General features: G+C 47.9%; 1 protein-coding gene and 1 pseudogene across 1 annotated transcript; one reads left to right on the plus strand and one right to left on the minus strand.

Moving 5' to 3' along the window:
* Positions 1–4,727: 4,727 nt before the first annotated feature.
* SMIM35 (small integral membrane protein 35) lies at positions 4,728–11,560 on the minus strand. The gene is made up of 3 exons (XM_057490659.1): positions 11,064–11,560; positions 10,005–10,038; positions 4,728–9,263 (listed from the first exon to the last, which is right to left on the minus strand). Exons 1-3 carry the CDS (start codon positions 11,287–11,289, stop codon positions 9,164–9,166), a joined length of 360 nt encoding a protein of 119 aa, XP_057346642.1. The 5' UTR covers positions 11,290–11,560; the 3' UTR covers positions 4,728–9,163.
* Positions 11,561–20,987: 9,427 nt separating this feature from the next.
* Positions 20,988–22,896, plus strand: LOC118929697 (SET domain-containing protein 9-like; annotated as a pseudogene).
* The last annotated feature ends 297 nt before the right edge of the window (positions 22,897–23,193 follow it).

The raw sequence follows: 23,193 nt of genomic DNA on the forward strand, positions 1-23,193 counted from the left end.
CACAGACCTCGACCTGCACAGGGAATGAAGGGTTGGTGGAGGTTCAGGCCTCACGATGGCCCTGGAGGGGAGAGAAACAGTCTTCAGGATCCTGCCTCCAGGCCACCCCAACCCTGCCAGTACTCCTTGCCCTCCACTTCCCAACACTGCCTTCTACCTATCCCCAGGGGCACTTGGTCATCGTATCACCTTGTCTTGCCAATGGGTTTCAGCCCCAGGCAAGTTTGCTATGGATTCAATGTGACCAAAGAAATTGACAGCAAAACATTCTTGGGGTGAAAGGCTTATACCCAACTTTATTTCCAGGTGGCAGGTCAGTCAGTAGAATCCCATTCACTCAGAGCAAGTCTGCGTGCAGCAAGTCGTTCTCTGCCTCTGGGCCTCTCTGCCTGCACAGCCGCATCCCCCACAGCCATCCTCTGGGCCTCTGTCCTCGGCGCTGCCACCACTCCAGCCCCTGCTCTGCTCTCCTGCAGCCTTGCAGCCCTGCCACCTTGTCGCACCCAGAGCACTGGGTGGAGCTCTTTATACAGAGTCAACAGCCATGTATTGCCCACAGGTGTGCAGTGAGCTAGCCAACCAGGGCCAGGTGAGAATCCTGGCCACAGGAGCTCTCATTTTATCCACACACCTACTTCAGAATCACCTCAGGGTGCTTGTCTTCCTAAGCTTCTCCCCAAGGCCCAGAATTTCTGAATTCTATTTCCCAGGGCCTGCTTAGTACACAAGTTACAAGCGATCGGGTGGCAGGTGATGCCCATCACACTAAATTGTGAGAGTCCTTCCTTTAGAGAATAACTGGACTTGCTCCCTGACCCTTCTCTCCCCACTGCCCCTAGCTGATGCCACCCAGTGCATACCATTCAATGCCCCCCGGATGCTAATGACATCCAAATGTCCCAGCAGGACTTCTGCCCCGAACTCTGCTGCCTCCTCAGCTGCTCCGTGTGGACGGCCAGCACGAATCTCCAACTTACTATATGTACAGCAGAACTCTGGATTCCCGCACACCATCATCCCCCACCAGCTCCCCTCCTGAGTAAACGGTGCCCCCCTTCACACCCCACATCTGATCCATCAGGTCGGTCCTTCAAATACATGATGAACGCCACCCTGTGTCACCACCCCACACCATCATTCCAGTCAAATCCACCATCCTGCCCCGCCTGGACCGCTGTTTGTTCCCTGACTGTCCTTCTGCCTCCCCACCTACTCCCTTAGCCTCATACGGCTTGATTCATACTGATGGTCCAGTACAGTAGCCAGTGTGAGCTTCATAAAATACTCCTCCTGAAAGTCCTCTCCTTTGCTCTTGGTCCAAATGAGAGGTGAGACCCAAACAAGCTGGTATCTGCCACCTCTCCCGAGGCACCCCCTGCACTGCCCCCGTGGCCCACTCTGCTTCAAGCTCATTTCCACATCAGGTCATTTACCCCCTGCTCTTCCCAGGCGTCCTCCTGATCTCCCTCCTCATTTGATTCAAGTGTCTTCTCAACGGCAGCCTCCTTGGAGAGGTCTTTGCTGACCATCCCTCCAGCCATCTTCCCCATCTCCGTTCCACCCCTCTCTATCCCCAGCTCTCCCCCTGCAGAGCACGTGTCATTATCTGGAATTCTAGGGTCTATTGATGTGTTTACTTATAATTCTCTCTCTCCCAATAAAATATAAAATCTATGAAGGCAGCAACTTTCTTTTGTTCACTCCTGCATTCTCACAACCTAGAACATACAGTAGATACTCAGTGTGCATTTGTTGAATGAATGAATGAGCAAGTAAGTAAATAAAGAAATGAATATAGCCCTACAGTATAAAGTGGTAAGTGCTATCTTAGCCAGGACTGCCCCTCCAGAAGCCAAACCTGATTCAAGGTCTTACAGGCAGGTGGTTTATTTGGAAGGTGATCACAGGGAACAAGAGAGACCAAGAGAAGAAAAAGCCAAAAAAATAAGAATACATTATCAAGCTAGTCATGCTGGGAGCAGCTAGGACTTGATCTCACTGGAATATTCCTTGCAGCAAGTAGAGGCCTCTTCCAATTATTCCCCAAGCCTTGACAGGAGAAGCGGGTCTATCAGCTCCTGCACCCTGCTGGCTAAGACTTCTCCCAGAAGTGTGACTCCTCTGTACTCTCAAGCTGCTGGTGCTCAGGGCTGCACGGGCTTCCCCAGAACAGTAGGCGCCAGGGCAGGGCCTGAGTGATGTAGTGGGCACTGGAGATGAGACTCATCAGTGCAGAGGAAGATGCAGTCCAATCAGAACTGGCTGGAATCAGAGTTGGAGCCGAGAGGATGTGAGCTTAATTCATACCACATAGTCTAGCACAGTAGCCCTAAGAGGCATTAAGAGGCATCTGCTGTCCATGCTGGGTCAGATATGTGCACAGGGGTCATAGAAGGGGCTTTTGGCCCAGCTGAGGTGTTCAATGCACATTAGTTGGGCTGAACTGAAAAAAGTGAAATACGTGATTTTTAAATTATGCTAAGTGAGGTTGGGAGACTCTCCCGAATTTGAGAGATGGTAAGATCTGATCGCACAATTCAAACGTGGGGCAAGGAGATGACATATGCAGAACAAGCCTGTGTGGTGGAGCAAACAAGTGAAGAAAGCAGGCCACTCACACGGGGGGCTGGGGTGTCCACCAACCCACCCAGGCTTAATGGACAAGTGCATGGACAGGCTTCCATGACAGGGCTGTCAGTCTGGAGATGCCCCAAGGTGACAGGAAGAGGTAACAGCCCACGGAGCGAAAGAATGTTGGGCAGGAGGGGAAGAGAGGAGACCTGGGTTCAAGGCTCCCCCAGCGCAGTCATGCAGTGTCAGCTCTGGGCCTCAGTCTTCTCATCTGCCAAGTGGAGAGAGAAGTCTTCAGTCCCACTTCTCTCATTAACGCCTTGGGCACATTGCTATGGAATGGACTATAGTCAGTGCTCATTTCACTGTGAGCCCTTAGCAGAAACTCCTCCTGATTTATCTCTGAATCTTTCACACCCAACCAATGCCTAATACACAGCATAGGTGCTCGGGAGATCTGTGATGAATAAATAAATGCGTGGTCAGATGGGTTTCCTCACAAGGAGAGGCGCGTGGAGGAAGCGAGGCAGACTTATCCCAACAGGAGGAGGCCGTGGTGGTCAGGGCGCCTGCGGCTGCATGCGTGCTTGGGAGGCGTTAGACTGCACCCAAAAGAAAGCAGGCTGTATTTAAGTTTTATTTAAAATTTTGTTTTCAGGCTTGTGATCTTCTTAGCTCACTCACAGCATACCATGATTTTGCCCTTCCCTGCTCTTTTTACCTTTCAGTTCTTGGGTGTTATAAGGACTCAGGGCAGCAGACCAAACAGGAAGTCTAGGGCGAAGGGATGTGGTCAGGGGGCAAGGCCGAGGAGCATGAAAATAGTCGCCATGCAGTCATTCACTGCTCAGCGTTCATTGAGCATCTGCCACGGGCAGGCCTTCTGCGAATACGGCGGGCGACAAGACACGATCCCTCTCTTCCTTGGCTTTCCTCTGCAGCACACACACACACACACACACGCACACACACACACACACACGCACACACACACACACGCACACACACACACACACACACACACGCACACACACACACACACACGCACACACACACACACACACACACACGCACACGCACACGCACACACACACACACACAGGTGTCTCTGCGTTCCTCCTCCCCCGCCCCCGCCCCCAACACTGCAGAGCTGAAGCCACCCACCTTCTGAAATAACCTCACAGCTGGAAGTGACCTCAGCATCCTCAAGTCCTACGGCAGCCTGACACAAACAAGTCACCTGGGCCACCAACGAGTAGGGCTAGAACAGGAGCCGCTTCTTACGTTTTCCACCCACCTCCCTCCAGGAGGTCCCTGCTTGCATGGGAGAAACCTCATGCTAGGCTTCGGGGAGGGAGGCAAATCCCACAGCTCTGCAGGCAGAAGTCTAGGAGGCTGGGAGCCCACCAAGGCCTCGGCCTCCCGCGCCGCCCCACCTGCTATTTTGGTGGCCGGCTGCTCTCTGAGCAGGCAAAACATTTTCACTTCTGGTCCCCAAATGTGAGAATTCACCAGGCCACTAGCTTCCTGTTTTGTACCAGATCTGGTTAAATATCACGCTTTTAGATGGTTTTTGATCACTAAGCAGTTTTTTAAAAATAACAATGATATTCTCATCTGCTCCCATTTTGAAGTTTTCAGATCCCTGGGGCAGAGCAAGGGACACCGTAGATGGCGGTCCCTCTACAGCCACTGGCTCAGAGCAAGGTCGTTAGGACAGAAAGCGAATCTACAGAAAGAGCAGAGCCCCTTTCTCACCTGCCCAGCCCCTCCGTGGGCTTGGCCACACCTTGGGTTACAGCTTAAATAGAAAAAGCCACTGTCTATGCGGGCTCTGTCTCCAGAACTCTATCTGAGGATGATCACAGGGTTGAAAATAATTGAGGATGGGAAGCGGGAAGAGAAAATCAAAAGCTTTGGTTTCAGAGCACCCAGGGTTGGACCTGGGACAAGGCACAGCCCAAGATTCCCTGAAGAGACTGAGGAAGCCTTCAACCTAGTTTCCTGAAAAGTTCCTGGCTATGGCAAGAGCCATACTAGGCACCATAGAGAACTCAGGGGAGGCAGAAGGCCTGAAGTCGGCCTGGAAAAAAGGCCCAGGAGAGAGCAAGGTTACTCTTGAGAGAAACTGGGTGCCTAGTACAGTTCCTGGCATATTCTAGAAGCTGCATGAATGAATGAATGGATACAAGGGAATAATCAACAATTAAGTTATGGGAGCCGGAGAGCACTTCTAATTTATAGTACACATATTATATATAAATTTTTATAACATGTTATAAATGTTAAGTAATAATTAAAAGAAGACAATAAGGCCTTGAAGAAGGCTCCCTGGGGAAGTGAGAATTGAGCTGGCATAAAGAATGGACAGAATTTGATGCTTTGGACACCAAAGGAGGTATAAAAAATAAAAGGAAGAATGTAGAGTGTGTCAGTGAGAAGTTCAGAGCTGAGGACAGGGTCTCGGGAGCCCAGGCTGCTGAGAAGCCCCCTCACCACACCAGGGGACTCAGCAAAGAGAGGAGCCCACTCCCCTGGGGGTCAAGGAGCTCAGGGAAGCTGCCAGCTCGGGCAGAGGATAAACGTGGGTGACGAAGATCATAATGAAAGTCCATTCTTGCCTGGCCTTAAGTAAATCATTTCCCCAGACCCTGAGCCTCTGCACCTTCACCTGTGAGGATGGTGCACCCACCCTGCAAACGTCACTGTTCAGTTTCTGCGTGAAGAAGGGTTTGCTGGGAATGGTTCAGTCCTGGGTGCCGGTCTGACTCATCCAAGGTCAAAGGAAAGCTGAGTGATATTTAGGATCCTAGACCTTTGGGGCCTGAAGGACTGTGCGAGTCACCTTTCAAAGGCCACCTCCTAAGTTAGAAAGTCAGGACTACACTTGGTGCTTGCATCTTTTGTTTATTGAATGCCTGCTATGTACCAGGTCCTATGCTATGCACTGAGAATACAGAGGTTTTCTTAGAAAAAAAACAGGTAAGATCCTTTTTCTCCTTCAAGTGAAAAAGAGGAACTTTGGAGAACTAGTCCAATCCTTTGATTTCCAGATGCTGAAATATGTGCCCAGGGTGACAAAGTGGCTAGCCCACAGCCACACAGCGTGGCAGGGCCGTCAAGACCAGACCCTGTTCTACAGTGTGCAGTCCTCATCCCGCACAGCCCTGAAGTCAGGCCGCATGTGTGAGGCCCCAGGACAGTCAGTGGCTGGCTGTGCAGCCTTAAGCAGTGTGTGCTACCTTGCTGAGCTTCAGTCTCTCCATACATAAAGTAAGGCCGGTGAAAACCCCCTTATCACAAGGTTGCTGTGAGGCTCAGGACGTGGTGATGTGCCCAGAAATGCCTGGTACTCTTTAGACTGTGTGCTGCTCAGGCAGTTTCTGCTCCTCAGTTCTCCTGGGCATGTTTCTCTAGGGTGAGGCAGCCTTCCATGGCCACACCAGCTGTTTCTTCCTTGCCTGTTTCTTTAGCTGGCACTTACATTTAGCATCTCCTACGTGCTCCACATTTAACGGTTACTAAAGACCTATGGGACATAACCCTGCCCACAAAGAGCTCAGCCTGGTTGGGGAGCAGCACAGATGGAGAAAAAGGTGACTATTGTTAGGACCAAAATGGGGGCGTCGAGTCTAGAATCATGAGGGAAGTGAGAGGAAAGAGACTTGAGCCGACCACAGGGAATAGATGAGGGAGGTGGGTGGCATTCCAGGCAGCCCCGGCAAAGGCACCAAAGAGGAAGGGGGTGGCAGAGGCCTGGGAATGCCAGCCTAGAGAGCTGCTGGCTCCTGGGACTTGCGTCCTGGCTCTGAGGGCCGGTGGGATGGAGAACAGCTAAGAGGAGAGGGAGGCTCCCGGGGAGGCCCTGGCACGGCCTGGGTTCGGATGCTAGGGCAGTGCCCAGCGCAACCATATCTATAGCCAGATTTCTGGGCCTCTGCCCCCTACACATCTCCAAAGTCGCCAGCATCTGCCACTTTAGGGTCCTCATTAGAAACATGGAGAATCCTAGGGCGGGGGCTGGGGCCCAAGGGTGAAGAAAGCTGTGCTCGCCAGGAGGACTGCGGAAGTCAGGGAAAAGAGGGGGAGGCAGAGAGGACAGGGAACACGTCAGACGACCCGAAAAGAGGAAGTAGCCCAGTCTCAGTTCCTCTGCTGAGAATGGGAAATACCCTCGGTGCTCCCAGGCGTCAGCAGCTGTCCCAGTCTCCTCACCTGAGGCCACCCAGCCCGGGCAGGACCACGCAGGCCCTGGGCCCCATCTTCTCAGGTTCCCCCAAGGCAGCTGGGCCCTGAGCACTTCCAGGGGGCCTAGGGGGGCCCTGCATGGACTGAAGACTCGGGGTCCATACTGAGCAGGGCATGGTTGAGAGTTTTACGGAGGCTGGACATCCCATGGGTTTAGGAAAGGGGCCTGGCCCCCAGAACAGAGAACCAAGGAGGAAGGATGCCAAGATTGGCCTGTCTCCCCGCCCCGCTCCTCCCCAACTAGGCCATCAAGGGAGGGAGGGTCCAGAGCCCCTGGGGATTCTTTCCCACCCCTACCTCCTCAGGGACAGAAGACTGGGGCCCAGCTGAAGATCTCCAAATCCAGAGACGTGGTTGATTAAGTCAGAGCCTGGCTACACTGGCAAAATGGTCCCCAGGCCTGGTGGGAAGTGTGGGGTGGGAGCTGGTAGGTTCCCTCTCTCTCCTCCCTTCCCCTGCAATCTTCTACTCTCCAAAGCAAGAAAGAAACCAGCCTCAGGAAAGAGTATAGGAAGGCAAATAATATGACTTCTCTCCCCCTCACTTATCACTGTCCTGGGCTCCCGTATCCTGCTAGGACATCAGCAGGAAGACGGGGGACTGGGAGCTCTTCAAACTGCAGGTTCCGGGGGGGGTGGCGCCCCTCCAGGCCCTGCTCCACCCACATCTGCCCCAGGAGCTCAGCCCGTCTGGACTGAACAACTGTGCTTGGAAGCGTCCGCTAAGATGCCATCCCAGTGCAGACTCCACCTCAGGCCTAGTAGGGCACAGAGCAGAGAGAAAGAAGGGATGACTCGGTGTCCTGCCACCCACCGAGCTGCGCTTGGCTCTTGATTTCCCACGTGCGTCATCTGGTTTCTGCAGGCTCGCCTGGATTCCTCCCCACCACTCCCACCACTTCTGGTCCACCTTCCCCATCCCAGGGCAGGCCTTGCCCAGGGCCTAAAGAGCACAGGGAGATAGAGAACCCCCTGCCCCATGCCCACCCCATCACAGGGTCCTAGAAAAATAAGAGCACATTTCTAGATTGTTCTAAGCACTGCCCTCAGAATTGTTTGTGAGGCGCTGAGGCTGGTCAGCAGCGCGGAAAGCAGACCCAGATGGGGAGCGTCAGGTACGGCTGAAAGTGCCAGAACCCGGCACAGTGGGGATAAGGCAGAGAAAAGGCCCAAGCCCAGCCTTCAGCTCTTACGGGAAGTTGGCTTCTGATAGGAAGGTTAAAAACAGTCTGGAATCACCACCATTCCCACGTGACTTTGCCTTTTGAGGATATGACTGGTTTCCCAGCCCCTGGGGTCAGCCCTGCAAGGGGAAGTGACTGGGGACACCCATGCAGACCTCCCCTCTGGAGTCTCCAAGCCCTGTCCGCCCTGGGAGGGCTCTGCCTTCAGGACACCTAGAGCTCCACCCACAGGCCCAGGGGCCTCCCGGAAGCCAGTCCTCCCGCCCCGAGAAGCAGCTGCCTCTAGTTTCCCGGAGAAGGCCTCTGCTACTCTGCCGGACTCCGTGTCCAGAGGCCCGACTCTCCTGGGAACTCTGCCCCCGCAGGCCGGTGGTGCTCCCAGAGAAGAGTCCTCTTGTCCACAGGGAGAGCAGGCCAGGCCTTGAGGGAGGTGAAGGCTGGTGCTGGGCCAGGAGCCACATCTGCAGAAAACGAAGAGGAGCACAACAAAGAGATGAGACCTGGGAAGGATTCCTCTAAAGCACTGCACCTGGCTAGGCTCCTCCGGTGCAAGAGGCACGCGGTGGGGGGAGGGACACGCAGAGAAGCGGACTGTGGTGGTGGGAGGAGATGAAAGAGAAGCTGAGGGTCCACGAGGGACTGCTGGGGGCAGAAGATGTTTGATGGGCAACGACAACTGTGGCATGGAGAAAGCATGGGCTTGAACGTAAGGGAGGAAAGTTGTGACCAAAGGGTCAGTGAGCTGTGAAGCAGGGAAGGCTCTGGGTTTAGAAAGCTCGGAAAGGAAGCTCCAGAGAAGGTTGCCATCTGGTACCTTCAACTCAGAGTAAGGGGCTCAGATAGAAAGCTCTACTCTAGAAGCTTCCATATTAGAAATAGAAACTCCCCAGGATGAAAGGCAGGACATTAGGTAGACAGGTGGAAAAGGAGCGGCCCAGTGCTGGCCGGAGACAGGGACAGCACAGCCCTGGGCCTTCATTGCTGAGCTCATCTCCTACAACACCCACTCCACAGAAGGCGGAGGATGAACCACATCATCTCTCTGGGTCCCAAGCCCGGACCATCTGCGGACCTTCCTGGGATATCAGACTCACTCAGGAGCTCACCGACACCCACTCACCTGACACACACAGAGGCTCCTGAAGGCTGATGCACCCCTCATCAGACTAGCCTGTTGGAGAACTTCGTGTAGCCACCATCCGGACTGCCGATGTGGCCACTGATGGTGAAGGGTGGACCCATCTCCAGATCCTTCAGGTTCCTGAGCAAGATGATCTGATCACATTTTGGGGCTGAGAAGCTGGCCTCTCCCTGGAGCCCAGCTCCTTAGACCCGGACACGGGAGGAGCTTTCTGGCAGCGACTCATGGACTCATTGACTTATCTTCCAGAATAGGAGTTACCCCATCTCTCAGGGCCAGACTAGGAACAGGCCTGCCCTGAGGCAGACAGTGGATGCGATGACTTAGGCCAAAAGGACTTTCTGACTCCCACTCCCTAAATCCCTGATTGTCTTCATTTGCTCCTCAACTTGACACCATATTGTGCCTGAGATTATATTCTTTGTTATCAAAACCGTGTCCACCATAGACAGTGAAATGCTTGAAGATAGGGACCATGCTCAGGTATGCTTTATCCTTAGAAACTAAAACCACAATACCTGCTATAATAGGTCCTTTTTGACTAAATGATGAGTAGATGATGAATGATGAGGGAATGAATGGATGAGTGGATGGATGGATGGATGGTAGACAGATGGCAGTCCCTGCCTGGAGGTGAATGTTAAGTTGACCAGTGTCAGCAGGGTCTGACCTGGACCTGTCCATGTTCAAGTTTATACTCACAGCACGTTCTGAACGGACCCTTTTCCCCTTGTTTGCTTAGGGGCACGGTGAAGAGCCAGGGAAGGGAGACAGTACATCTTGCCTCCACTCTTGGCCCTTCCTCAAGTGTATCTCACCTCCAGTCCCCACCCCATCCGGATCTGTACTCAATCTACTCACCGGATTTGGTACAAGTTGAAGACAAAATTAGGCCCTGGGAAGACAATACAAAGAGAAGGTCAGTGCCTCCAGGGAGAGCTACCCATCACCCTCTGGGGACACCTGGTGCCCCCTCACCCCTGTCTGGGAGGAGGAGGCTGAGCTGGGCCTCAGGATGCTGGGAGAAGGTCCCAGGGTCTGCTTCCTGCCGCACACCCGTGGGCGTGCCCCACCTTCCAAGACAGAATCATCAGCTTTTCCGGAGCAGATCCTGCCACTGGGGATCCTCCATGAAGGGCACTGGTTAGCTCAGAAAGGAGGAAATCCTAAATTGGAGCCCAAAAGAAGCAGACCCGGGCTTGAATCCAACTCCACCACCTTCCAACCCTGTGACTGTAGCTCACATCCTCATCTAGAAAAGACAGACTCTAAGAATTCCATCCTCCCGTGGAATCCTAAAGAAAACCGTATTGGGCAAAAGTGCGTTGGCCCACGGTAGGTGTTCAGCAAACATTTACGGGGGTGGTTGACGTTAACTGCCGATCCAGGAAACGCTCTCCCCCTGTCGGCATTGCAGCAGCCCTCCCAGCTCTCCCGTCCCGTGGGAAGTGCAGACATGGACCAGCGTTGGGAGGACCACGGCAAATTCCAGGAGACTCCCGGCAAAGCTGAAGCATCAGCAGCCAGGAGAGGGCCCCAGGATGCACGGGTAGGGGAAGAGGGGGACAAGGAGCCAGCCTGGGGGCACCTGGACTGCGGCCTGTATTGCCCATTGCCCGTGACCATGAGGCCCACACAGGCCTGGGGGACGGACTCCTGGGACCCCCGAGGGGAGAAGAAGCTGGCTGCTTGCTGGGGTGGGAGGATCCCCTACTCTGCCCACAAAGGCCCCGGCACTCCACCCCCACCACCTCAAGTACTCAGCCACCCACTCATGTCTTCAACCACTGTGGCCACCACAGGAAATATTTTTGCATGATGCCAGGCTGAAGAGTTTGCAGCCCCACCCGGCTTCAGCAACTGCTACAGGAGAGGAAGGGCTGGGCAGAGGTGGGGTGACGGCGCCCAGCGCTCACTCACCGTCCCAGCAGTACCCGCGCTGGTACCACTTGGCCAGGCTGTAGCCCAGGATGGACACGAGCAGCAGAGACAGCCCCACGCCGAGGATCAGGCCCAGGGTGCTGACGGAGTCCTCACCTGCAGACAGACGGGCATCCTTCACCCGGCTGCCCCACGGCCTGGCCTGCGCCGTGTTCCAGATCTCCTCTCCTCCCTGCCCGCTGCCAGCAAAATGGCCCCTAAGCATCTTGGCCTGAGCTCACTGGTGCAGCTAAGCCTACTAAGATGTGAAAGTCTGCTACCTGCTTCGTTTAGAGTTTGCTTGTTTATCCAAAGTGACAGTTGTCCAAGAGTGACAGTTTGGAGCTGGGAGGGCTTCCCGAAGCCACAGGCGTTCTACTTGAAAAGGCACTGCTCTTTGGAGAAGCTCCCAGGAGGTCTGTCCTCAGCATGAAGGCTGACAGTCGGGAAGAGCAGAGACCGAAGATCCTTGGTACCCTTCCTGCAAAGCCCAGAGAGCCAGTTGGCTCTTTGCCTCTGTTTGCTGCTTATATTTGTTGCTTCTTCCCTTTTTGTGGCATGAACTCTTAACACATCTATGCCTTATTTGTAGAGCAAAATCAAGAGAGATTGGAAACCTACAGAGTGATGAGATGGGCTCAAGGCAGAAGCAGAGAGGGTAATCAGCTTTGCAGGAAGAGGCTGACCATGGGAGCCAGAGAGACAACCCACCCCTGGCAGGCAAGGAAGAGGAAGGCCAGCCCCACTGCCACTAGATGAGGTGCCAGGAGTGTGGAAGGATAAACTGATTCCCTGTCTACATGGCCCAGTGTGCTTGCCAAGAGGCAAGGAGGGACAGTGGTTAAGCACAGCCTTTGACACAGCAGGCTTGCCTAGCAGGCTTCCATCCTTTGCAAAATGCAGGACCTGAGGAAATCCCCTGCCCTCAATAGACTTCAATTTGCTCCTATGCAAACTAAGCATGATAATAAATACATGACATTGGATTGTCATGTTGATTAATGGGGATGCATGGCTGATGCTCAAAACCTGGTCCAGATGGTGGCCATTGCCGTGGGTGCCAGTGTGAACAGATGGCATCGGGAACTATACACGCCTCCCCCACTTTCTAAGTTCCCAAGAAAAGGGGGGAACAGGTATCCCCAAAGCCACTAAAGGCATCTTCTCTGTGCCAGGCACTGTTCTAGGCACTTGTATTACAACAAATGTAAAGCATAAAAATCCCTATCCTGCTGGAGATTACCAGTGGAGGGAGATACAAAATAACAGAGTAAAGAAGTAAATTAGATTGCGTATCGGAATGTGATACATGCGAGGGAGAAAGAAATAAAGCAGAGGAAGAGATAGACAGCACTGTGGGGATGAGATGCAGTTTAAATAAAGAGGTCAGGGAAGGTCTCATGAAGGATGTGACAGTTGAGGAGAAAGTCCCAAAGGAAGTGAGAGAAAGAACAAGCCATGTAGATAATGTTCCAGGCAGAGGAGGCAGCAGGTACAACTGAGGTAGGAGCATGCCAGGCAGCTGCCAGGGGCATCAAGGAGCCCTGAGTGATGAGCAGGGGCTGAGGGAGAGCAGCCAGAGCTGGGATAGTGGGAGGCAGACAGTGTAGAGCTTTGAAGGCAGTGAGAGGAACTGGCCTTTCCTCTGAACAGATGGATGAGTAGAGAAGGGATCCGTGATCTGATGTTTTTAACAGGATCACTCTGGCTGGCTACTGTGCCAAGAATAGATGAGGCAGGAGTTGATGATGAAGAAGGGAGACCAGTCAGGAGGCTCCTGCAAAAACCCCAGCAGGAGATGATCATTGGAGGGAAGTAGTGCAAGAAACTGAAGGTCAAAGCCAGAGAGAGGTCCCCTGTGTGGATAATAGAGAGTGAGGATAATAGAGTTCCCGAGGACTCAAGTCTCTGGGAACTTGGAGTAGCGACCCAGGGGTGGGCAGACAGATGGCTCCACAAGGCTTGGCAGTAGTGCTTGGGGTGTTTGTGGGATCTGGAGTTTTACAGGGTTTCATTGAAGAAAAGTCTGTCCAGGTGTAGAAAGTACTGGTAGGAGGGAGCCAGCAGGGAAATCACAGGCCTTCTGGGGATCCACCTGGAAGGGGGTGCTCTCTTTGCCACCATTCTGTCCCCACCCCAACGGGGCCTCCTGGCTTAGGTGGCTTGGATGCAAACACATTTACTCTCTTTTATCTCTTTATCTTTCAAGGATGCTCCTTTAACTAATACTGTGTAGTTATTCTCCCTTGCACATACCTCTAAATTTTATAATTATAAAATATTTTATGCACACAAGTATACGGTATGCCAAATAAACATCCATGTATCTATTCCTCATCTTCCAAGAATCCTAAAATGTGACCATTCTTGCTTAAGTGTCTCAGTTTCAGAGAGGTCCTCTTCTACCTCTTCCTCTGAGTAACTGTTCTCCCAGGTTTGGTGTTTAGCATCCCCATGCATGTTTTTTATACAATTTCATTTTTTTTCACCATAAACTGTATCTATACCTGTATCTAGAGAGAGAGGGAAAGAGAGGGAGAGAGATAACATTGTTCTGCATGTTTTCAAACTTTGTAAAACAGATCCTAGGATTACTTCCATTTCTGGACATGGTAGAATAATGAAGACCAGACCTACTCTCCCACCTTAAGTAACTAGAAAAACAGACAAACCATGTAAAATACTGGGGAAAGGTACATCAAAGAAAGCCTAGACTATTCTTAGGAAGGGAAGGACTCATTTCCCTTCAACCAACCCTCCAGGAAATCACCCTTCTCCACTGGAGGGTATGTGTCAGTTGGAGAGAATGCAGGACAAGGGTATGGTTCTGGGAAGAGCTTGGGGTACATGTTTCCCACATTTCTTATAAAGGGCAGAGCTAAATATTTAGAACTAACAAAGCAGATGAATACATCAGGATGTATCTTTTTAGGAGAAATGGAGAAACTTGACCCTTTCTCTCTCCTGTGCAATGTTGGTGCCGGGGTGCAACAATCTTCAGGCTCAGCCAGTTTTCCTCAGAAATAGTTTCAGGATTTCTCTATTGTAGGAAAAATTAAAGATGACCAGAGAATCCTTCCTTGGGGTTTTTCTATAGGGAAATAATATTTCTACCAACTCTGATACATTCCATTAAAATGTGCATTTTAGTTAAGTCTCAGTAACTATCATTTATGGTAAACTGATAAACTTAATAATAGCTTTTTCCTCTCCACAAAATCCAAGTTTAAGGAAAGGTCAGTAAAACAATACTGGTCCCAAACATGATGCCATAGGTAAAAATTCTCACGGATGTTTCCATGAGGCTGTCAGATATGTGTCCGCCCTCCCCCAAAACAGTAACCATCACTTGTTTTCTGCTTAAGTTAATTTTTATTTTGTTAGGCTTCAATATTATTGCTACTGTACAGTTTAAGGAAGCTGTAAATAGAGCTCATGGATGTTAAACAACCACCCAAACCCAGCAACCCAATGCCAGAGCCACAGCAAGATCCCAGTTCTTTCTGTTCCAATGTCCATGCCCTTTCCTATCTTTTATTGTTTAAAATGACCTGCTCTGCAAAGTTACAAGACAGAACTCAAATAAATTTTAGATATCTCCAAAACAGTGAACTCATTTTTAGGATAGTGAAGATGGAGCTTCTTGACATCAGTAGTTAGATAAAGGTATTAACTGATCACTGACCCTTCCCCTAAGTCAATACACCCGTTACCATCAGCTCACGCTTGATTATCTACAGCAGGAAGGCCGTAATTATCCAAGAGCAGTTTAAAATCATGAAGATGTTTGTTAAAAATTGTGTTGTTCAAAACGGGAGTCCTATTTTGTGCCACTCGTCATCGTTATTTGATCTGAAGCAGGAATGAGGGGCCATTTCTCTCAAATCCTACTTTTACCATTAAGATGCAGATGTTGTATATGGCTCGGTAGCCCTACAGTCAAGGCTATAATCTTGTATTAGTCCTGATCCCACAAAGGACCCCGGAGCTCTAAGGGAAGGGATGCATTCAAGACCACACTTTACATCCCCTTTCTCTTTCTGTTTTACTACCTCCCCTGAGTCACGCTGATTGGCCCAAGTTGGCCAGTGGGCTGGGTCAGTGTGTGTTAAAAGGTCAGAGTTATGGCTCTTCTATTCCGCTTCTTGCTTCCATATGCCTGGAGCAGCAGGGAGCCAGTCTAGCCATTGTGCCCCCTCATTTATGCCCAGGTAGTCTTCTTATGATGGTTCTATCACAGAAGAGAGTGTGGTAAGATTCTGGATTTGGATTTGGGTTAGAGAAGAGAAAAAATCCCACGGGTCTTCACCCCAGTCATTGCTCCAGCTAAGTCTTCAAGCCAGGTCTGCAAGGACTTGAGACACAAGGCCTCCCGTATAATGTTACTTAATCTTTCTTTAACACTCGTCTCCTGTTTCTGTACAAATATCCATCCCCCCAAAGATTCTGTGTAGTCCATGGTAGGATTGCAGTGTTCTTAAGATACAGCCAAAATATCATCTTAATTCCATCAAAGCCCCTTAAAAAAGAAAAAGAAACCTGTACAAACTGATTTTACAAATAAGCCTATGCTTGTTCTTATATAAAATAATGACCTAGGAAACTCAGGTTTTTTAGTTTGTAAAGAAGAAAACTGGCATAAGGTTTACTTAGAATGATGAAGAAGACGGAAGAGGAAAAGAAGAAGCCAAGAACAAAACAGGGTGCAGAGGTAAGCTAGGAGGCCGGGGAAGGAGAAGGAAGAGGAGGGAATTGAGAGGAGGAGAAGAAGAAATTAGTGGGTATGCAGTTTGGGATGAAAATAATATCCTTTTTTGAAAATAGAATCAAGATGCAGGAGAACAGAGTCAGTTGTCAATGTGTCAAATATAATGTCTAGACTGAGCCGCCACACAAAGTGTAGCATATGCATATAAAAAACCTAAATGCAAAAGGACAAAGACCCTAGCCTAGAACAAAACATTTACTTTAAAAAAAAGAAGAAATTCCTCCAAATTGCTTCTCTCTCTGGAACCACTTACTAAAAACATGCATTAAAGCAAAGGAAAGTTACAGGAGAAGAAAGATCCAAGAAACAAATTGAAGACCACATAATATCATTATGGAGATGCTACAGTCAACAGATACTGCAAAGAATGGAATAAATATCATTCAAAATTAAATGAAGAAAAATCCTGAGAAAAGCACAGAGGATGAGTAAGAAAAACACGAAGAAATTTAAGCAGTTAGGAAAAAAAGCTAATAGTTACAGAAGACAAAGATAATCTAACCTAAGAAAAACTAGGAACCCTGAGGTAGAGAACTCCATAAATTCAATTTTAAAAATAGTTGCAAAGCTATAACACAAGAGAATTTCCCTGACCTGAGGGGGCAAATGGCATCTGCAGATTAGGAGTATGCCAGGCTCGGGAAAAATCGATTCCGAATTTCATCACCGATGTATATTCTAATCAAAGTGCTGTTCATTGGTTCAGGTACTGTTTCTCTACTTCGAGCCTCTACATTTCACTTTGTGATGCTGCCGCTGGGACCCTGCCAACCGCGCTTCTCCTCTGCCAGCTGGAGGAGGGTCTGTTGGTAGGGGATGACAGAGGGTGACGTGACAGGAAGGCTGGAGGGTGGGAAGGGACTTCCGCCGGCCTGTCTGCTTCCCACTGTCCTCTGGTGGATTTCAACCACTGCCAGCATCACCCTTTGCTTCTTTTTCACCCTGGTGGTCTCTTCTACAAGCAATTGGGTCTAGTTTCCAGTTTCTCCGAGTTCATAAAGCCAATCCCATTTCTCCCTCCCTCTCACCTGCAGAACCGTGAGCCCCAGACTGCCAAAGCTCCCTCCCCCAGGGGTCCGAGATTCTCCTCCCAGCCCTGCGTTCTCATCCTTCCAAGTTCTCCCTTCCATCCTCCCAGTCCTGAGGGAAGGACCTGCTTCTTGCACTTACTGCCTCCATGATATCTTGGTGTTCTCAATCAGCTTTTTCAGTTACTTAGTCAACAATTTTTTTTTCTATAATAAATTCTCTCTGTTAAAATACCCAGTGTGGTGTCTGTTTCCTCACTGGACCCCGATTGTGCGGGCAGAAATATAAATATCTCTTGGGGGAATGGCAGGGGCGTGCAACATAATTCAGGCTGACCTCAGGCTCCTTCACAGAAGCTTAACGCTGGGAGGCAATGGAGCAGCATCTACAACTTTCTAGGAGGAAAAAACTGAAACCCCAAAATTTTTTTTCTGGCCAAGATATTGCTCAATATAAAGATAACAGGCAGACATTCTCAGATATGAAAGAACTTAAAGAACCAAGTATCTACACATTCTCTGTGGTCCCAACTACTGCTGGTGGGGGCAGTGGTACCGTGGTGGCCCTGAGCAGGATAAACAGGGTAATCCATGGAGGAGAGCTGCTCAGTGCAAGGTGTCTGATTCCAGGGGGGTGAAGAGGGTCAGGAGGGGGGCTGCCTGGTGTAAGGAGCGGAGATCAGTGGGCAGAGGATCAGGAGCAGTGGATAGAGGAGGAATCCACATTGGAGGTGAAGGTAGTCTAGCCCAGGGTGGGGTGGGCAGAGCCCAAGCAGAGTGGGGAGGATATTCTTGGGGGAGTGGCCTGGCATGTAGAATCAGAGCCTGAGTGGAATAAGGAAGGCACCCATGGGAGTCAAGCCCAAGCAGGGTGAAGAGGGCACCCCCTGGGGGAGTAGCCTGGCACAGGGTCAGAGCCCACACAGGTGAGGAGAGAGGCCGTGACGGGGCAGTCCAGTCTGAGGTGTCAGACCCCAAGCAGGGCAATAAGGGCATCAGTGCTGGAGGAGGAAGGGCTACAGAGACAGGAACTGGTCACATGCAGGGGGTTAAGCGAATAAGAAAATATATTATGCATAATGGAAACCATATTTCTCACTGTTGAAAAAAGGTGTCAGAAATTCAAGAAGGGAAAAACCTAGAATAAACCCTGTAGGGTTGTATTGGGTTGGAATTAATTATGTGAATTCAGGCTTTCTGCATATATAAATAGATAAAGAAATAAATGGAGATGTGTATGTATGTAGCTCTGTCCTCTAACAGGGCTTGGGGGTGGCAGTGTTGCAGTGGCAGTGAACACACCTACCACCAAAATCTTGGCTTCTAAATACCATTTTTCCACTCTAAGAAACCAGGGCTCCTTGGATAAAGGGCTGATTTCAGGACTAGCAGGGAAAGTGTACATGAACTTGAAAATCTTCTTGTGCCCCTCTCAAAAACAAAGTCTTAAATAATAATGGGGACATGTCAAAAGGACATATAAGCCAGCTTCTGTTGGCCAAATTGTGATGGCCTGAGCATCAAAATAAATGGTATCTGTAACAACCCATGAATAAAACAGAAACCAGAAATCCATACAGATATTAACTAATAATTAAAAGCTTAGTACATAATAGAATATTTATGTAGTTTCAAATTCCCTCCCCACAAAATACTTATTCATTACAAAGAGAAAAAAGGGTACCCCTACAGAGGGGAAGCCTGCAAACACCACCCTGATCAAGTGATCAAAGTGAACAAACAGCACATCAATGAGACAAACACAAATGGTGTGCCTCCTGATGGGACACAATGAGAGCACAGCATCATTCTATGGCTTTCTTCCCTGAGATGTAGAACTTGAGTCTCATCGTGAAGAGACATCACACAAACCCAAACGGAGGCATTTTACAAAATATCTGGCCTGCAGTCTTCCAGTGTAAAGTTCATGAAAACCAAGAGAAGATTGAGATGTTCCAGACCAAAAAGACATAACAACCAAATGCAACCTGTGATTCTGAATTAGGTTCTTTTGCTGTGAAAGTGATTACCGGAGCAATTGAAAAAACTTGAATAATCTCGGGATCAAATGAAATAATGAATTAATATTAATGTTCTGATTTTGCTCATTGTATCACAGTTATGCAGGGAAATGTTCTTGTAAGAAACACACTCTAGAGTATTCAGGTGTGATGGGGCATCATGTCAGTAACTTACTCTCAAGTCATTCAAGGAAAAATTTTGTTTTGCTTTTTTTTTATGTTGTTTCAACTTTTCCGTAAACTTATAATCATTTAAAAATAAAATTTAATAATTTTTAAAATGCAGTTGGTCTCTATTTACTGGTTTACAAAATCTTCAAGGCATTTTATAAATTAAAAAGCAAAGTTTAAAGGGATATAATGTCTTTGTATACTTTTGAAAAGAATATATATTTTGTTTACATACATATACAAAATTTTTCTGAACAGATGCAGAAAAAAGATAATGTGGTGATCTGGGAGAATGAGTGGTGGTGGGAAGGGGCTTTTATTTTTCATTTTGTATCTTCCTGCATATCTGGTTTAATTTTATTACCAGATAGTTACATTAGTCTAATTTTTAAAAAACATAAGAACAGGAGTGTTCTGGTATCTTGCCAATGGGTTTCAGCCCCGGGCAAGGTCACTATGAATTCAGTGAGACCGAGGAATGACAATGGACCGGTCCTGGGGTAAAAGGGTTCATTACCCGGCTTGTTCTCCTGGTGATAAGTTGAGCACTAGAATTACATCTGCATCTAACAGTCTGCAGGTCTGTAATTCTCCTTCGTCTCTGCCTCCACCCAGAGCACTGGGCAGAGCTCTTTATATAGTGACTTGGTCAATAATGATTTATTGCCTATGGCTTGGGAGCAGCAGCCTAGCAGCAGGCCAGTTCCATCATCAAGCAGTTTAGGTTCAGGTGAGGATCCTGGCCACAGGAACTTCCATTTTCCCCCCACATCTGGAAAGTGAGATTACGTGCCATTTTTGTTTTCCTGTATGTTTTTATGTACCTAAAAACTAATAATATTAAATGTTTGTGTGCACACACATTTGGAAATGTAGTTTTCTGTCTGTAATTAAGGTAAAAGGTTAACAAGGTTCAAATATCATCAAGTCAAGTTTGCACAATATCGGTAGTGGAAAGTCTTTACCTAGGAGTTTTATTTAATTTAGGCTTTTAATTTAAAGAGCTATCCAAGGAATTTTTCTTGGTTACCAATTAACAAGGATTCTAGAATACACAGACTTCAAGGCAATTTTCCCAGGACCATGTGGTTGAGAAAAGAAGCTTCTCGTATAATTAATTTAATTAATTTTTAATTAATTTAGGTTTATACTTTCACTACTTCTTTTACCAAAATTCCAGCCTGTGAAATGTGTTTTAAAACCTCTCCTGTTTGGTCCTAAGACCTTTGATGAGTATTTGCCAGACTTAAACATTTTAGATTTTTAAATAAGTAAATAAGTTTAAGCAGGTTTAGATTTGAGAAACCCCTGTGTGTTCTCTTCCATATTTCTTTACATGCTGCCTTATTGGTACTATCAAGGGGCTTTTCCTGTTGTCGTTGTTGTTCAGATTCCTGACAATGTTCTTGTAAAATCAAGAAAGTCTACAGCAAGACTCACATTTACTCAAACATGGAAAGATTAAAACATTTTAGTTTTTAATGATCTCTTGATAAGCAATGAAATGATGCCTCTCTCAAGACACCTAAAGCTGAAAGTTTCAAAAGGCACTTCAGAAGAAAGTTTACAGGAGGTTTAAGAAGACCATCAGATGGCAAGAAATCAATTACAGAATTCTAGAATCCTTTGGCAAAACAGATCAGAAGTTAAGGGTTTGTGGGCTGATGCCAAACAGATGAGTTGGAATCTCAGCTTTACTGTTTACTTACAATGTGTCATTGAGCAAGGTACTTCATCTCTCCCAAGCTCAATTTATTTATCTATGAAATGGAAATCAAAGTACCTACCACCTGGAATTTTTACAGATTTCTTTGAAATAATGTGTCTACCACAAAGAAAGCAATTAATATTAGTAGTAGTAATTGCTGTCATTGATGTGTACTTTAAAAAATATCATTGCTGTCTCAATCTGTATTCCCAATCTCACACTTCAAATATGGGTTCAAACAGGCTCAAGGACCACAGCATCAAGGGTAAAAGTAAGGGGGGAATGGCTACTTTCTATCTGCACCAAGAAAACTGACCACAAGTATCCTAAGAAGAAAGAGGAGACACAATTTTCTCACAATCCTAACCCAGAGGTGGAGCTGTTCAGTGAAGCTTCGCTTGGAAAGTGTGTCCATTAGGCTGTTAGTTAGTAAGACCAGGTTATAGTTATAAATATACATGGTAAGGAGTTTTCTTCTGAATTTGACAACTTCACCTCTGGTTCCAATCAGCTCTAGGTGGAGCCCTAGGACTCCACTCCCAACCCTGGCATTGTATGCTCCACATAGCATTCATTCCCACACTCAACAAGGATGTATGAAGTCCCTAGTCTGCTCCAGGTCCTGCACTAGACACTGAGCATAGAGTGGTCAATGCAGACAGGATCCCTGCTTTCATGAGCTCATCTTCCATGGGGAGGAGTTATGTTAAATAGATAATCATCCTAGTAATCATGTGAACAGAAACATACATTCTATGAAGTATGGGGTGTCGGGGTGCCATTAGAATAGGGGACTTGAACTATTCTGGGAGGTTAGAGAAGACTTCTGAGCAGAGGTGACATTTAAGCAAGACCAGAATCAGAAGAAGTTAAGAACAACATTTAAGCCAAAGAGAACACATGCAAAGGGACTGAAATAGGACAGAACATGGGATATTGTACAACGAAAATAGCACAGAGCTTAGGATATGCACAATGAAATAGGACAGAGCATGGGTTATGCATAATAAAAGTGTAAAAGACTAGTGGGAGAGAGCCGGGGGTGGGCCCGAGCCCACGACCCGCCTCCCCCGCCCGGAGCTCCTTACCGGCAGCGCGGGACAGCCATGCCTGGTCGTCTGCTGCAGGGCCTGTGGCCGCGGTGGCACCGTTACAAGTACCGCTTTGTACCTTGGATCGCGCTGAACCTAAGTCATAACCCAAGGTACAGTATATCAGAAGTATGAGCCAATCTTTTTCCAGTCCATTGGAAATCCATTTATTTTTAGATGCCTGGATAGGGTGTCATTGATGGAAATGACAAAGGAATATCAAAAGTTGTGTACAGATCTTGCAATGGGGGGGATCAACTTGGCCCTTTAAAAATGAGTGATAGTACATGGCTAACATCAGAAATTCATAATCCACTGGTTGTAGGACAGTATGGCAACAATTGTTCAAGTGATAGAGCAGCTAGTGTCTGTTGTCAGGAATTTGGTGTGCCTGAAGTTTTCCCTTCAGAACTGAAGCAGTTTCTTCCAAACATCGCCTACAGCTGTGACAAATAAAGCGCCCTTCGATGTGTTGTTCTTGTTGCACTCGGGGACATTCAACAAGGAGAAGAGCTTTTTTCAAACTACTATGCAATCGTCGGCTAACTCTGAATTACAAATCCTGAGAAACCAGAGGGGTTCATCTTGTAAGAAAGCCAACCTACTTGATCGAGAAGATCCTGTCACCCAGAACTTCATGTGAAATAGAGAAACTAGCTCCTGTGGACATATTAGATGGGCTGAAGTACTTATGATTGAAGTTTTGCAATGTCAATAACATTTTTAAAATAGTTCAGAAAAAATGCATATTGTATAGAAAGAGATAAAATATGGTAAAATGTTAATTGTTCAAGCTGGCTGTTCTTTATACCATTCTTTTCATTTTTGTTTTAAATATTTTAAAAGTTGGGAAAGTCACCATAAGCTTAAGAGTAATGTAGGTCATCAAACATTTAGACAATACCTACAATGTGAAGGCTCCCTGGAGACTGGAAGAATAAAACGTGATTCTTTCTCTCATAAAATGCTCACAGTGGGAGTATAAAACTTGCATAGTATCAAGACTTAGTCTGCATCAGAGAGGTGAAGGATTTTTCTTTATAATAAAACTGCTATTTTTAAAAAGAAAATAAAAAAGACTAGTGGGAGGCTAGAGTATAGGTTGGTGTGGGCCAGAAGGGAGAGGTGGGGCAGGGAGTGGAGCACACAGAGAAAGAGGCATGAGAAGTGGAAGAGATAAATGGAGTCCTATTTCTCAAATTAGTCAAATCCACATTAAGGGTTTTGAACTTTATCAAAAGAACCATGGGAAACAAATCAAACATTTAAACATTTAAATGGTATAATGTTATGACCAAATGTGCTTTTTCTAAAAAGTACTCTGCCACATATAGAATAAATTA

This window comes from Manis pentadactyla, chromosome 13 (assembly GCF_030020395.1).
Source record: "Manis pentadactyla isolate mManPen7 chromosome 13, mManPen7.hap1, whole genome shotgun sequence".
NCBI lineage: Eukaryota > Metazoa > Chordata > Mammalia > Pholidota > Manidae > Manis > Manis pentadactyla.

What these genes read in the sequence shown, in the direction of transcription:
- SMIM35 (XM_057490659.1), bottom strand. Translation starts at nt 11,289, where the DNA reads ATGCTTAGGGGCCATTTTGCTGGCAGCGGGCAGGGAGGAGAGGAGATC. An exon ending in GCGCGGGTACTGCTGGGACG is followed by an intron (nt 10,039 to 11,063) that starts GTGAGTGAGCGC and finishes TTGTCTTCCCAG; the next exon opens with GGCCTAATTTTGTCTTCAAC. An exon ending in TTCAACTTGTACCAAATCCG is followed by an intron (nt 9,264 to 10,004) that starts GTGAGTAGATTG and finishes CATCTTGCTCAG; the next exon opens with GAACCTGAAGGATCTGGAGA.